The following is a 14177-nucleotide window of genomic DNA, read 5'->3' on the forward strand; positions in this document are numbered from 1 at the left end:
CCTGAAATTGACTAAGGGAAATAGATTTTGTCAAATTTTATGCGTTCGTTGCCAAAAATATTAGCAACTAAAATGTATTACACTTTTAAAATGAAGTAAAAAATTCCGCAATTTAAATCTCCAGCAGACGTTAATCATAATTCGAGCAGATATTTATTAAGATACAAAATATTAGATTCAGCTTTAATTATAAATTAATTTTAAAAATATATTTATAATTTAATTGTGAATACATTTAAAATTTGAAACGAAATGTATTTATTTATTTATTTTTTTTTAAATGAAGCTGTTTGGAACAAATTTTATACAAATTTATTTCTTACTTTCTATTCATTAAAAATTAAAACAATATTCAAAATGTATATTAAAAGAGAAGAATTGTTTAATTTAAATTTATTTTTATATGACATCAGCTTTTAAGCTTAAGCCCTTTAACACTTTTGGGATATGTACATATGCAAGTACTTTTTCTAGAAGATTACATTATCGACTAGTCCATATTTATTTCTGATCTCATTGAATTGTATCAAAGAAAAACTTCAAGATGGTGACAAGAAAACGTCTGTTTCATTTTGAATTTCTTTTTCAGACCTAAAGCTAAAACAGTTGCATAAACAATTGCGAAGCGATGTTAACTTAAACTTAATAATCCCGCTTTTGTTGTAAATTCTAATTTAAATTCTTTATATCATTCAAAATTCTTTACTTAAAACTGTTATACATATTTAAATGCTGAATGAATTTTTTTTTTCTATATCTTACAAAATACTATTTAAATTCAAGTTTATTTTTTCCATATTTTAACAACATTATTATGAGTCTTGTATATGAACAATATAGTATTTAAATTAAAGTTTCGTAAACATGTGTTTAGTTTTTTGTTTGTTGAAAAAAAAGGCAATTATTAAAGTATAATAGATTCTAGTTGGATTCGGTCCAGATAAAATCTGCACAAAACGACTAAATTGCCCTTCGTACCTAAAATCAAAATACCAGAACCATTCTGACCAGACAACAGCAGCAACAACAACAATAACAACAGGAACAAGAACAACAAGTGCGCTGAAAATGGCCAAAAAGTTGCGCTTCGCTGCGTATCAGTTGCGCATAATTGCCAAAGTCATTAAAAAACGTAAATACTGCGAGTAAGTGGTGAAAAAAGAGTGGAACTAAAGCCAAAAACAAGCCAAAAATAGCAAAAAACTATATATGTATGTATTTTTATAGTATATGGTCAGTGAGGGTTCTAGGCGAGAACACTCGACTTTAAGATACCTTGTGCAAAGGGAAACTGCATAACTGTATAAGAATATCAAATTCTATCTATAAATATCATATTGTGCAGAGGGAAAGTTTATAACTCAATAAATATATAAAATTTCAACTAAATATATATAATTTGAAAAAGTCATCAGCTTATAACTTTATAAGTATATCAAATTTTAGCTATATTAAATTATTATTATATTATTATAACTAAAAAAAAGTCATTATAATTAAATGAACTACCTCCAAATTAAATAAATAAATAAAAACACTTACAAATTATTATTGAATTTAACAAAACTAAAACTACAGTATTCAATTCAAAAGTAAGTTTTTTAAATTGAAGGTATGTATATACAGGTATGTATATAGTACAGAATAAAAACAGACTAATATATGTTAAGCTATTTGTATTTTTTAAAATAACTAATTGAATAAAATAAAAAAAAGCACACACATTGAAACACACAAAATAAAATAAATTAATTCTTACCAATAAACACCATAAATTGATGTTTCTTTTTCAGCTTTTTAAATAAAATCTTTATATATCTACAAATATTAATAACTAACTTACCACTATGTCTATATAACTATATTAACTAAAATATATTACACCCACTCTGCCTCATTATTGCTGGGTATCGCAATTGCTTCCTATAAAATTATTTAATTAAACATACAAAACGCAATAAACGTTGCCAATCTGCAATTTACGTTATGCCCAGACAAACAGACAGACAGACGGACAGATAGAACAAAGCAAGAACATTTATACACCTATTTGGGTCTTGAAATTATCGGTCCATATTAGAAGTTGAAGTGGGGTCGAGGTTAAATCTATAGCTAAGGAAAATCTATAAACGTCGCTTAATCATTTGATTATTAACTTATCTATGAAGAGAATAAAGTTGGGTAGCTTAGACTCGATGAAGTTTATTCCTTAGCTATCTAGATAATCAATTTTGAAAAATAAAGGATCTTGGTTATTTCGAATGCTACAAAAATTGAGATTTTTAATATTATATGCACGGTATTTTCGAATCGATCATATCGATATTTCTAATTGTAATTCTATTTCCAATAAAGAATTTAATTACAGCATGTGAAATATATTACTAGACAGCTAACACAAATTATAGGTTTCCTAATACCCATATATTATAATATATTGCCATATATACCATATATATACTTCATATAGTGTAGTACTTATAAATCCGCCCGAAAATAAAACAAAGCAACAACAAAGACAGAGCTTCGGCTCGCTGGACATTAACTGCTCCGCGGCTGATGTCATTTAATGTAATTAAAAAAACAAAATTTAAAACAATAAGACAAAAAACAAACGATTAAAACTTTTAATTACAATAGAATTAAGTTTATCAGTTGCTTCAGCGATTTGAATTGCGTTAACAGGAAAATGTCCACGGCTAACAGGACAAAACATATCAGGCAGCTTATGTCAGTCGTCGTGTGCATTGACGATTTCAATTGTGTTAGCAGGACAAGACACAGCAGGCAGCTGTTGTCAGTTATCATGTACATTGCGATTTGAAATGCGTTAACATACGAATGTCTAAGGCTAACAGGATAATTCACAGCAGACAGGTTTTGTCAGTTATTAAACAATGCCGTGTTGATAAATGTTTGCAGAAATTTAAATTTGAATTTTCAGTATTTGGAATGCAGGAAACGTATTTATACGTTTGGGTTTATAATGAATAGATAGTCACGCTTTTTAATATGTTTATTAAAAATTTAATATGTTTATTAAAAGTATTGATTTAGGGGAAAAATGTTTTACTATACTTATGTTTTTTATACACATTAGTTGTCCCTGGCATTATAACTTAAATTGAGAATACATATATGCTTAGCACTTTTGTTTTGTAGGGGGAGTAAAAGCATTATGAATTTGCCTATTTTTGCCTATCGATTTTTAATATAGACAATCAATTTTATTTGTTATATTATATTATTTTGTTATTTATATTACGTTTAAAATTTTATTATTCTGGATTTTAATTATTTAAATAAACTTTGAAAAATAGTAAAAATTACATTTAACGTTTTTATTTTTATTATTTAAACACAATTTGTAAAATAACAAAATTACTATTTCTAAAACGTTGAAACATTATTCTTTTATTAGCTGTTATTTTCATTAGAAAAACAACATAAAACTATTGCTCGGCAGCAAGGTCAATTATAATAAAATTTATAAATGCAATTTAACACTTGATGCGATTTGCTGCTAAGCACAAGCAGTTGACAGTTTTATGGTTGTTGGATAAGCGGAGATATCTATATGTATATATATATATAGTGTATATATGGTTAGGAGAGGGGATGTCCACTTAAGTGTCATTAGAAGTCAGCGCTTTGCAATGCACAAGTCATGATTACAGTTATCCGCAGATGATAAACCGGTTATTTGATTTCCATTTCCATTTCGAATGCTTATTACAAAAACTCGCTACGCTTCTGAGGTAGCGGGACATGAAAGCAACAACAACAAACAAAGTGTTTCCGGCTGTCTAGAGCTATATATAATATATAAGAAAAATATCTAAATAAAAACTGATCACAATATTCTACTTATTTTACAGGCAACACATTTCGAATGGTCAACAAAAAGTATGAATTTCAAAATAGAATTTATTTGTAGCATAATGATTATGATGATTATCAAGATTTTCATTTCGGGTATTTGCACTTGTTACACTGATTTTTATTTTCCAAACAAAACACGAATATAATTACATTCAAAGGGCTTACAAACTAACACAAAACAAGGTTCAAAAGCAACGCATCGAATTATTGCTCCAGCAGATTGCGATACTCGGCCAGCAGCTGCTCCTCCTGCTGCAGCGGCAGATCCAGATAATCCTGCTCGTTGTGCGTCAGATCCGCATGCAAACGTTTGTACGCCTGATACGCATCGATTTCGCATTTCGCCTTCTGCAGCACAGCATCGATGAGTGCCGCATTCGTCGTGGCTGCTGCTCCGCTTCCCTGCGACGTGGATGCCACGGCACTAACATCATCACTGGCCAGCTTGGCAACGCGCTCCACCGTCTGCAGCAGCTCCTCCTCGCTCTGCATGGCCTTGAGCAGAAAGTCGGTGGCACGCAGCAGATCGTTGCGTGTGGCTTCGAGAGCGGCGCGTGCCGTCGCCTCGGGAAAACCCAATTGCAACAACGCATTCAGCTGCACGTCGTCCACGCTCTCTGGCGATGGCAAGCTGGCGCGCAACTCCGTTGAGCCCGTTTGCAGCAGTTCCACCTACATAAGTAGAGAGCGGAAGGATGAAGATGAGTATTACATTAGCAAAAAATTGTTTAATCTAGACAAATTAGTGCGGTATTATTCTTAAAATATACCAAATTAATATACTGCACAACTAAATGCTATATTTGGTATAGTACTACATTCAACATATTCTAAAGAGTATTAAAATATACCAGATTATCAACCAAAGTTACTAAGACTCGTAATAAGTATTTCTTAATTTCTTAAATAACTTCTAAAATTTGTATTTAATCGCAAGCAAATTTTCAGGAACTATAGTTATTATTGTATATGCCAAGAATCTAGCTTCTATGCTTGTTATTCGATTTTTATTGATGCTGGGGTAGAAGTGGACGTGGCGAAAATTTGAACCAATCTTGAACTGCGTTCAAGCATAAGAAATGCTTTCGAGAAAAAGAATATGTCTCTATCTCTTATAGTCTCTGAGATCTATGTGTTTATAGGGACGGACGGACAGACAAATAGATCAAGAATATATATACTTTATAGGGTCGGAAATGCCTCCTTCTAGTATTTCCTGCCAGCACAAAATTCTAATGCCGTTCTACCCTCTGGGTAGCAGGTATACTCGTAAAAAACAATTGCTTCACCGCTTACCGCTCGTGGCACATCGTTCTCGGCACGCTTGAGCGCTGCGGCAGCCAGATGACGATCGAAACCCATCTCGGTGAGTGTGCAGATGCTGCGCGGATTCACCCAGTCGCTGTCCTTGAGCGTCTGCTGTTCGTAGCGTCGATGCATTGCCCGCTCCGACTTTGATTGCTTGCGTGCCTCGCGCAGCTGCTGCTTGCGCTGGTGAATGAACTGCACGGCGCGCTCCACGTTGCCCGAGCTGGAGCGAAGCGCGAGCCGGGCATCGCTGACATCGTAACCCATCTCGACGAGGAGCAGCAGCTGCTCATCGTTCACCTTCAGTTCGTTGAGCACCGCTGCAGCAGCCTCAAAGCGTTCGTAGGCCGCATCGCGGCGATTCTGATGGAAGAGCACAACACCCTGAAGCAACTGGAGGCGCATAATGAGCGCACGCTCTGGACAGCCGCGTCCTTTGAGCGCATACAGGCGCGAATAGTTGTCGCCGTAGCTGCGTCGAAAGCTGCGCTCACAGATGGCCAGACGACGATCAGCGTCGGGTAATTGCGACACGTTCTTCAGGCAAAGATAGCACCACACAATGTCCAGATTGAGGAGCGCATAGTTGTCCACGGACTCCAGAAACTTGGAGTTGCATGCCGCAAACTGTTCATCCGCCTCGAGCAGCAGCAGCAGCGCCTCCTCGTAATCCTCGCGATGCATTGAGGCGCGTGCCTTCTCGCAGTATCCCATCCCAGTGAGGAGCGCCTTGTTTTCATTGGGCGGCAGGAACACCGGATTGCCATCCTGATCCTCCATCTGTAAAATGCGGAAGAATATATAAATGAATTGAATTTCCACATTTCTGACGATCGCATTTTCAATCTAACACAATTCTTTAATTGTTATCATTTTAATTTTACCCTCGAACAGCTGCATTTTCATTGTTTTCCTTTGTTAGTCACTTTACAGTGTAACAAAAGCGAACAAAAAAAGGTTTAAGTTACAAGAAGAGGGAAAAACTTTGCTAGCTTTGTCATGAGTATAATATGAAAGTATAAAAGCTTTTGTCATAACAATTAATTTATGTCAAAGGGTCTCAAGCAGCTTACACTCGCTGTAGAAAGTGTTACGAGGCAGACATATTACAGGGTACCATAAAGGTAATAGACCTTTACCCTATTGTATATGCAAAACAGATTTTTTACTACAATCACACTTTGTAAATTATAGCCCACACATTATCAAAGGGTCTCCAACAGCCTATACTCTGCTCAATGCTTTCCTACAGCCATTGACTGTCTCTCACTCTCACTCTCTCCCTCTGTCTCATTACATCAGCTGCTATCTTCTCGCTCTATTGCATGGCAAAACAGCCAACTAACAACAACTCACCTCCATGAGCTGATTGTCGGAGGCGACCACAGCCTCTACATCGGCCTTAATCTTGCTAATGCGCTCGTGGAGTCCCGCATTTTGATTTTCGCCCTCGCCGCCACCGCCGACAATAATAATGAGCTGTTGATTGTTCTTTAGCTGCTGAGCAGCCAAAGTGCTGTTGGGTGCAATGATGCGACCGCCTGCGATGCACTTGACGTGATTCGGATCGCTAAGCTGCAGCTTGGTGGCAATCGTCTGTTGCAGCGTGGAGCCCAGCTCGTTGAGATCACACTTGATGTCGATGATGTTGGCGGTTCCCTTGCGATTGTCGATGCGACGCACCTTGAACGTGGCCAAGCCCGTCTCGTTGAACTCACGGCGTGCGGCAAGTTTGCGTAGTGCATGATCCTGCAGCTCAATGATGGCGCACTTGCAACTGGAGGATTCTATGCTTAGCTGGGAACTGAATTGATCAGCCAGGAGCTGTCAACAAAGTAGGGAAACACTTTAGAACATGCTGTCGATCACAGGAGTGGGGAAGAAGTCTCACCTCGATGGATGCCTCAATGCTGCCGAGCTCCTCGTTATAGTAGGGCTCCTCCCACAGCTTCACTGACTGCGATTGCAGCAACGCACGCACTTGCGTGAACACGTTATCAATCTGCGTCATATCAATTTCAATTTCAATTCAAATCGAAACACAACGTGCTTAACGTGCAACGTTTTGTCGACGACACCACTCTTCGAATGACAATGCGTTTTATCTGTGAGGCAGCGTGCTACGGCCAAGTGCTGCTGCGTCACAAAAGATATTTAACTATATATTGGGAAATACGTTTATATGCGTTTCTAATTGCATGACTTGTGCTATTATCTGTTTACATCGAACGTGTTGCTCTTATCGGACTGCAGCAAAAACATCGATGAAGCCACTATCTATATATATATCGATATATTTGAAACCTCATTTTTAAAATATCGTTACGTTGCAGCGCACATCGAGCGACAATTTGTTATTAAATAAATTATACTTTTGGTTAAGTTTAGTTAGTTTAATTTATAAATGTATTTATTATCTGGTGACTAATTCGAAAATTATTCAAATTAAAATTCGTTTCCTTTAAAATTTAGTATATAACACACTGTGAAACTATAAACATTGTAACTGCGTCATTTGTTCAGTTTCGCATTTTGCCAATATTTATATATTTTTACAGAACTCAGGTTATTATACAGAAGAATGGTGAATACAGACGACCTCAAAATCTTTTGACAAATTTCGAACAAGCGGTTTAAAAAAACGCGCCTTTTTATATGGAAATTTACTAATATACCACGCAATATACCAATATGCCACATGTCAATATACGGGGTGGCAAATATAGGTGTTTCTGTACTTTGGTATATTTATTAAATGTATAATGTACTTTCAAATTTTGCCTGCAGGCTATCCAAAACAAAAATGTATATAATATGTAATTCATAATAATTGCAATATTATATGGATGCTTAAATGCTTGCCACAAAAATAAATCATTTACGAATAATCGCAATAGCATCGATATATCGGTCGTGCTCGGTATTTTTCACCTCTAGTAAACATTTTTTGCGCCGCATTTGAAATAATTGCTTATTATGACGTTTTTGACGTTCCGTTACACACAATTATATTTTAAACAAAATATTTGTTGAAATTACATAAAAACAAATAAAAAATATAATATATATGTGCTACGCATGCGCTTATATATAAAGGAGTGTACAATTTGAGAAGTTGCCATGAGCTGGCCACGCTTTAAAACGAACAAGTTGTGCGTCGATTCCAACTGCAAGGAAACGTTCCGCTTGAGCGCCCGCAGGCTCACCTGACGCACCTCCTTCCGCTCCCGCTCCCGCTTAGTCGGTCAACAAAGTGGTTGGTTGCTTACAACAACGCTGCAAGTGCAACGAATATTTATTTACCAAATGGTGGCCGTGCCGGCAACATCAATTTACAAAAAGTATAATATAAAAACCAAAAAAAGGAAGAAAAAAGCAAGAAATGTACAAAGTTGAATACGAAAATTGTGATTGTGATTGAAGCAAAAGAAGAAAAAAGTAGCGGTACATTTTCCGTTAGCTGCATAACTGTAAACGGATGCTCAAAACTGATGCACACCAAATTGCCAGTGTTCCAAAATCGAAACGAAACGAAACAAAATGAAAGTAAAACAAAAGCCAACTGCTGCTGCGACCGCCACCACAGTCGCCGGCGTCGCAGTCGCTGGTAAACAGCGAAGCAAAGTGGAAGAAACAACAGCCAGGCCGCGTCTGGCGACGGGGACACAATGCGAACGCGAGCGTAAGCACGAAGCAGCGCGCAAAGAGAGAGAAGCGCAGGCGCAACTCAAACGCACAGCGACGTCAACGTCGACAGTGACGCAGGCAGCACGGACTAGAGCTAAGCCAATGCGGCGCAGCGCAAGTGCAAGTAAAGCGACAGCGCGAGAGAGACAGACAACTGCTAAGAGCGCTGCTGCTGCTGGCAGCTCTGCATCGAATGAGGAGGAAGCAGCGCAGCTGCGACTGCAGCTGGAGCATTTGGCGCAGCTGTCGCAGCAGGACTTTGAGTGCGAGTTCCGCAAGTGGATGGCGCAAGAGGGGATCGAGGGCAAGGTGCAGGCGCAGGTGCGCATGGACTTGATCAACAGCTTTAACAGCACATCGCTGGGTAAGTGATGACACACTTGCTCCGACTCCCCAACTTCACACATACTAACTGACTTTCTAGGTAAGCTGCTGCGCAAGGCATCGGCATCTGCTTGTGGCATGCCACGCACACCCTTCGAATTCAAATCTCAGGAGCAGCCGGCGGTGGACTGCGTGCCCATGACGCTGGCACTGCACACGCTTGTGGCCGAGTTTCTCTACGCGCACAACTGCCACTACACGCTGTCCGTCTACTGCAGCGAGCTGCCGCCGCGTCACACGCTGCCCGACTTTGAGAGTCGCACCACGTTTCGCTTCAAGCCCGAGGAACTGCAGCAGCTGCTCGCTGACATGCTCGGCGGAGGCGAGCAGCATGAACAGCTGGGCAAAACGCTGCTGCGTCTCTACGACGAACAACAGATCTCGCTGCTGCGAGGCTGCTTCCAGGTGCTTGTCGAGGCACAGCAGCGTGCTGTGAACTCGACGTTCACCAGCAGCCCGCTGGAACAGCGCACGACGATGACACAAACGCTGCCCACAGCTTGCCTCCCCACGCAGCCGAATGTGGACACCAGCAAACTATTCCCAGCCGGCGAACTTGTGATTGCTGACAGCGATGCGAGAAGCGTGTTCATTGGTGCACGCGTCTCGAAATCGCTGCTGGGCGTGGAGCAGCAGCTGGGGCAGCTGATGCACAACATGGACAAGTTGTGGAAATCGTGTGCGCCGCCTGTGGAGATCATTTCGCAGTCGGCATTCGAGCAGCTGGTGCAGCGGGAGTTGCTCGAGCGCCAACGTCTGCACAGCGTCGGTCAAACTTTGGAGCCTGGACAGACGGCACTGCAGCTGCCGCAGTCGCAGTCGCAGTTGCAGCCACAACAGCAACAGTCGAAGGATATTGTCGATGCTGGGAATACGGTGCAGTCGCCAGCTGGTCCCATTCAGCTGCCTGCGGAGGCGGCATCAGTGCCCAAGTTGCCGCAGTTGCATAGCGAGCAGTTGGCCAGTTTAGTCATGGTGCAACAGGCTCTGCAACAGTTGCAGCAACAGTTGCAACAACCACAGCAAAGCATGCAGCTAACGCTGGACAGGATGGAGACGTTGGTGGGCGAACTCGCCGGCTGCATACAAACGCTGAGCAATGTGCTCAATCTGGCCATGGAGCAGGAGTATGCGGTGGGCAGGCATAAAGGCTTCAAGCTCGGCTATCGCGAGGGCTTTGCGCACGGGCACTTCATGGGCATACAGGAGGGCATGCAATCCGCCGAGCAACAGCAACAGCAGCAGAAAGTGGAGCAACCCAAGCCACCATCGCCACCGCCACGTCCACAGCTCAAGAATTCATCGAGTCAAACACCGCAGCCGCCAACGCCAGTGAAAGTCTCTAAACGTTCGGTGGCCAGTCAAACCCCACACAAGCGACAGCGACACCGGGCCACGAGCATGGAGCGGCGTTTGGAGGCGTTGCAACGTCATGTTGCCAGCCAGACTGCTGCTGGTTATCACGAGGGTCGCAGCTACGAACAATGGATCTATGAGATGCTGCACAGCAGCAGCGGTCAAATATTTCTGGAGCGCGTCGAACTGTCGCTGAACAAGGCGCTGGAGCTGCAGAAGAAGCGACTCGATGAGCTCTTCAATGTGAAGCTGCGTCATCACGCCGAGATGATGCGTCTCAACAGCAGGCAGAGTTCCTGGCGCGTAAGTAGTTCATCATTTGTCTTTCTTTTTCTTCTCTATTATGCGTTCTTAATCTCTTCAGACACTGTGTCGCCATGTGGAACGCGATTCGCAGTCGATGGAGGCACGCGATCTGGTGCACAAGATCTTTCGCCTTTTGGAACACTATGATCATCATCATCAGCTGCTCGCCGAAAAGATTCAGCAAACAGAAAAGGCCGCCGAGCAGGCGGCGCGCATTGAGCCGGTCTGGAAGGATGCCAGCGCCCGGGTAACCGCATGCAATGTGACGCCCGCCTCTACGGCAACCAAATCGACTCCAACGGTAGCCGAAGCAGCTTCGCTGGCCACAGCTGCCTCAATGCCGAAGTCGCTACAGGCCGCTTCGGTGGCCAGTTCACTGCCGCCCACGTTGAGTCATCAATTTGCCGCCATTCCGGATGCTCTTCCCACTACGCTGCCAGCTGTTGAGCCAACTACATTTCCCGCTGCCGCAGAGGCTGCTTCAAATGTTATATCTGCATTTCCGGCTGCTGCAGAGTCTGCTCCAAATGTTGCTCCCGCATCTCTGCCGAGTCTCGTTGCCAGCTCTCTTCCAGGATTTGCGCCCGCTCCGCTGCCAAGTGTTATACCCGCTGCTCTCCCAGGTCCACTGGCGAGTCATCTCCAGGCCTTTCCAGCTGCCTCAGCGCCCGCTCCTCCCATGACAATGCCCACATTATTCACACACTTTCTGCTGCCTTTTGCTGCGCCAGCGACTGAGCCAGCTGCCACAGCGCCAACCGTTGCTGCTGCCGCCAGCGAATCTTCTGGACGGCCGCTGATGCACAATGTGTCCACGAATACGCAACGTGCGACCAAGGAGCGACCGCAGCCGGCGCCGAGCTTTAACGAAGCGCTGCTCAGTGCCAAGTAAGTTAAAGTCCAAAGCTGATGTCAGAGTGCGCGCGAAAATCGATTAAATAATACTTGGCGGTAACAAGCAATGAACCACTGCAATCGCTCGAAAGATGTCAGAATGAGAGCGAAGCGAGAAGCGATGCGAAGCGATAAACCGAATGCAAAGCGAGAGAGCAAAGCGCTTTCTCGTTTCAAACTGCTCAGAGCGTTGAGCTCGCTTCTCTCAAAGCTCTCACTTTGTCATCTTCTCGCTTTACTCGTCGTTTCTAGCATTATTCTTCGCTTCTCGCGTTGCTCGTCGCTTCTCACTTTACTTTTCTAACTATACTCGTCGCTATTCGCTTTACTCGTCGCTACTCGCTTTACTAGTCGCTACTCGCTTTACTCGTCGCAACTCGCTTTACTCGTCGCTATTCGCTTTACTCGTCGCTAATCGCTTTACTCGTCGCTATTCGCTTTACTCGTCGCTATTCGCTTTACTCGTCGCTACTCGCTTTATTCGTCGCTACTCGCTTTATTCGTCGCTACTCGCTTTATTCGTCGCTACTCGCTTTACTCGTCGCTACTCGCTTTACTCGTCGCTACTCGCTTTATTCGTCGCTACTCGCTTTACTCGTCGCTACTCGCTTTACTCGTCGCTACACGCTTTACTCGTCGCTACTCGCTTTACTCGTCGCTACTCGCTTTACTCGTCGCTACTCGCTTTACTCGTCGCTACTCGCTTTACTCGTCGCTACTCGCTTTACTCGTCGCTACTCGCTTTACTCGTCGCTACTCGCTTTACTCGTCGCTACTCGCTTTACTCGTCGCTACTCGCTTTACTCGTCGCTACTCGCTTTACTCGTCGCTACTCGCTTTACTCGTCGCTACTCGCTTTACTCGTCGCTACTCGCTTTACTCGTCGCTACTCGCTTTACTCGTCGCTACTCGCTTTACTCGTCGCTACTCGCTTTACTCGTCGCTACTCGCTTTACTCGTCGCTACTCGCTTTACTCGTCGCTACTCGCTTTACTCGTCGCTACTCGCTTTACTCGTCGCTACTCGCTTTACTAGTCGCTACTCGCTTTATTCGTCCTCATAATCAGCCTAATCTTAATAATAAATAGCAGCTGCCTAAATCTATATTCTACATTGTTTACAGAAATCGCATGCTGCAACTGGAGCAGGAGAGCGATCTGCTGGAGCAGAGCTTTCTGGGTTATCTGGAGCGTGCGCGTACACAGAAACAAAAGGTCCACATCAGCGCCGGCTGTGCGCTGGAGCAGCAGCAATTGCATCGCACGCTCGACAATTTTCGCGAGTGGCAGCTGCGCATGCGCAGAGAGGATGCCTCAGCCACAGTTGCAGCCGCAGTTCCAACTCCAACTCAAGGACAACCAGTTGTGATCTCGCCCATTTACAGCGGCTCTGAGCTGGACACGGATAGCTATCAGTTCACCAATGCGATTGCGGTGGCGCGTCACAAACTGCTCTCGGAGTTGCATGCTACAGCTGAGCCCAGGCCTCCGGCGACAACAGCGGAGATTGTGAGTAGCAATAACAGATTGCTCGTCGATCAAGTGCAGGATGAAACCCAGGAACTGTTGAGTCGCGTCGAGGCGACACTGGCGCGTGTCTCGAAGCCGGCGAGCCTGCAACTGCTCACGGCGGAGTCACAAATGCCGCTAGAGGATCCACTCGAAGCACTGAGCAGCAACACGCACTCATCGCTGGAGCAGATCGCAGCCATAACGACGCCACCAGCAAGTCGCAAGCTACAGCGTTCGATGGCCAAGATGCAGTTGCTCTTTGGCGAGCAGCAAACAACGACGACGAACCTCAAGCGTCCTTGGAGTGCGCCCATCGTTCAGTTGAACCCGACTCAATTGGCAACGCGACCTCACACAGCGCCCAGCAGCTTAACGGATGCGCCAGCTGGAGCTGGAGCTGGTGGCGACAATCTGCTGGGACTGCTCGATGCACTAAGCGATGTCGGCAGCAGCACTGGCAACAGCAGCAGCAGCAATCTAATCAGCGGCTTGGGTCGCAAGTCTCCAGTTGCGTTTGGCGGCATCTCTACTGCATCGCATGCCAGCTCAAGTGCGGGAACTTTGTCGCCCAGCCAAGAGTTTTGGAAGCGCATGAATATGTGAAGAAGCTAAGCTGCAAAGTGATTGAACTAATTCAATGTTCAACGTATTCGTCCCCCACCACACTGTAAATAAACAACGGCACATAGACACATGTATATATGTATATAATCTTTATTAGTCAACTGTGGTACAGCAAAGCCTCTGGATGGCGAACGAGCATCAAATGCATACATCTAATATAAGTATACACATATAGAAGAAGTACATCGACATTTAACATTTAGAGTGTTTGCTCAACTCCTGCTG

The 14177-nt window shown here is 43.3% G+C and overlaps 2 protein-coding genes across 2 annotated transcripts; one reads left to right on the top strand and one right to left on the bottom strand.

The window, feature by feature from the left end:
* Positions 1-3997: 3997 nt before the first annotated feature.
* On the bottom strand, positions 3998-7429 carry LOC117569676 (NEDD8 ultimate buster 1). Its single transcript, XM_034251320.2, has 4 exons — positions 7082-7429; positions 6547-7014; positions 5179-5970; positions 3998-4554 (listed from the first exon to the last, which is right to left on the bottom strand). The coding sequence occupies exons 1-4, from the start codon at positions 7199-7201 to the stop codon at positions 4087-4089; spliced, it is 1848 nt and encodes a 615-aa protein (XP_034107211.1). The 5' UTR covers positions 7202-7429; the 3' UTR covers positions 3998-4086.
* Positions 7430-8218: 789 nt separating this feature from the next.
* On the top strand, positions 8219-14037 carry LOC117575334 (uncharacterized). The gene is made up of 4 exons (XM_034259494.2): positions 8219-9241; positions 9302-10920; positions 10982-11811; positions 12941-14037. Exons 1-4 carry the CDS (start codon positions 8731-8733, stop codon positions 13929-13931), a joined length of 3951 nt encoding a protein of 1316 aa, XP_034115385.1. The 5' UTR covers positions 8219-8730; the 3' UTR covers positions 13932-14037.
* Positions 14038-14177: the final 140 nt, after the last annotated feature.

Source organism: Drosophila albomicans, chromosome X (assembly GCF_009650485.2).
Source record: "Drosophila albomicans strain 15112-1751.03 chromosome X, ASM965048v2, whole genome shotgun sequence".
NCBI classification, from domain to species: Eukaryota; Metazoa; Arthropoda; class Insecta; order Diptera; family Drosophilidae; genus Drosophila; species Drosophila albomicans.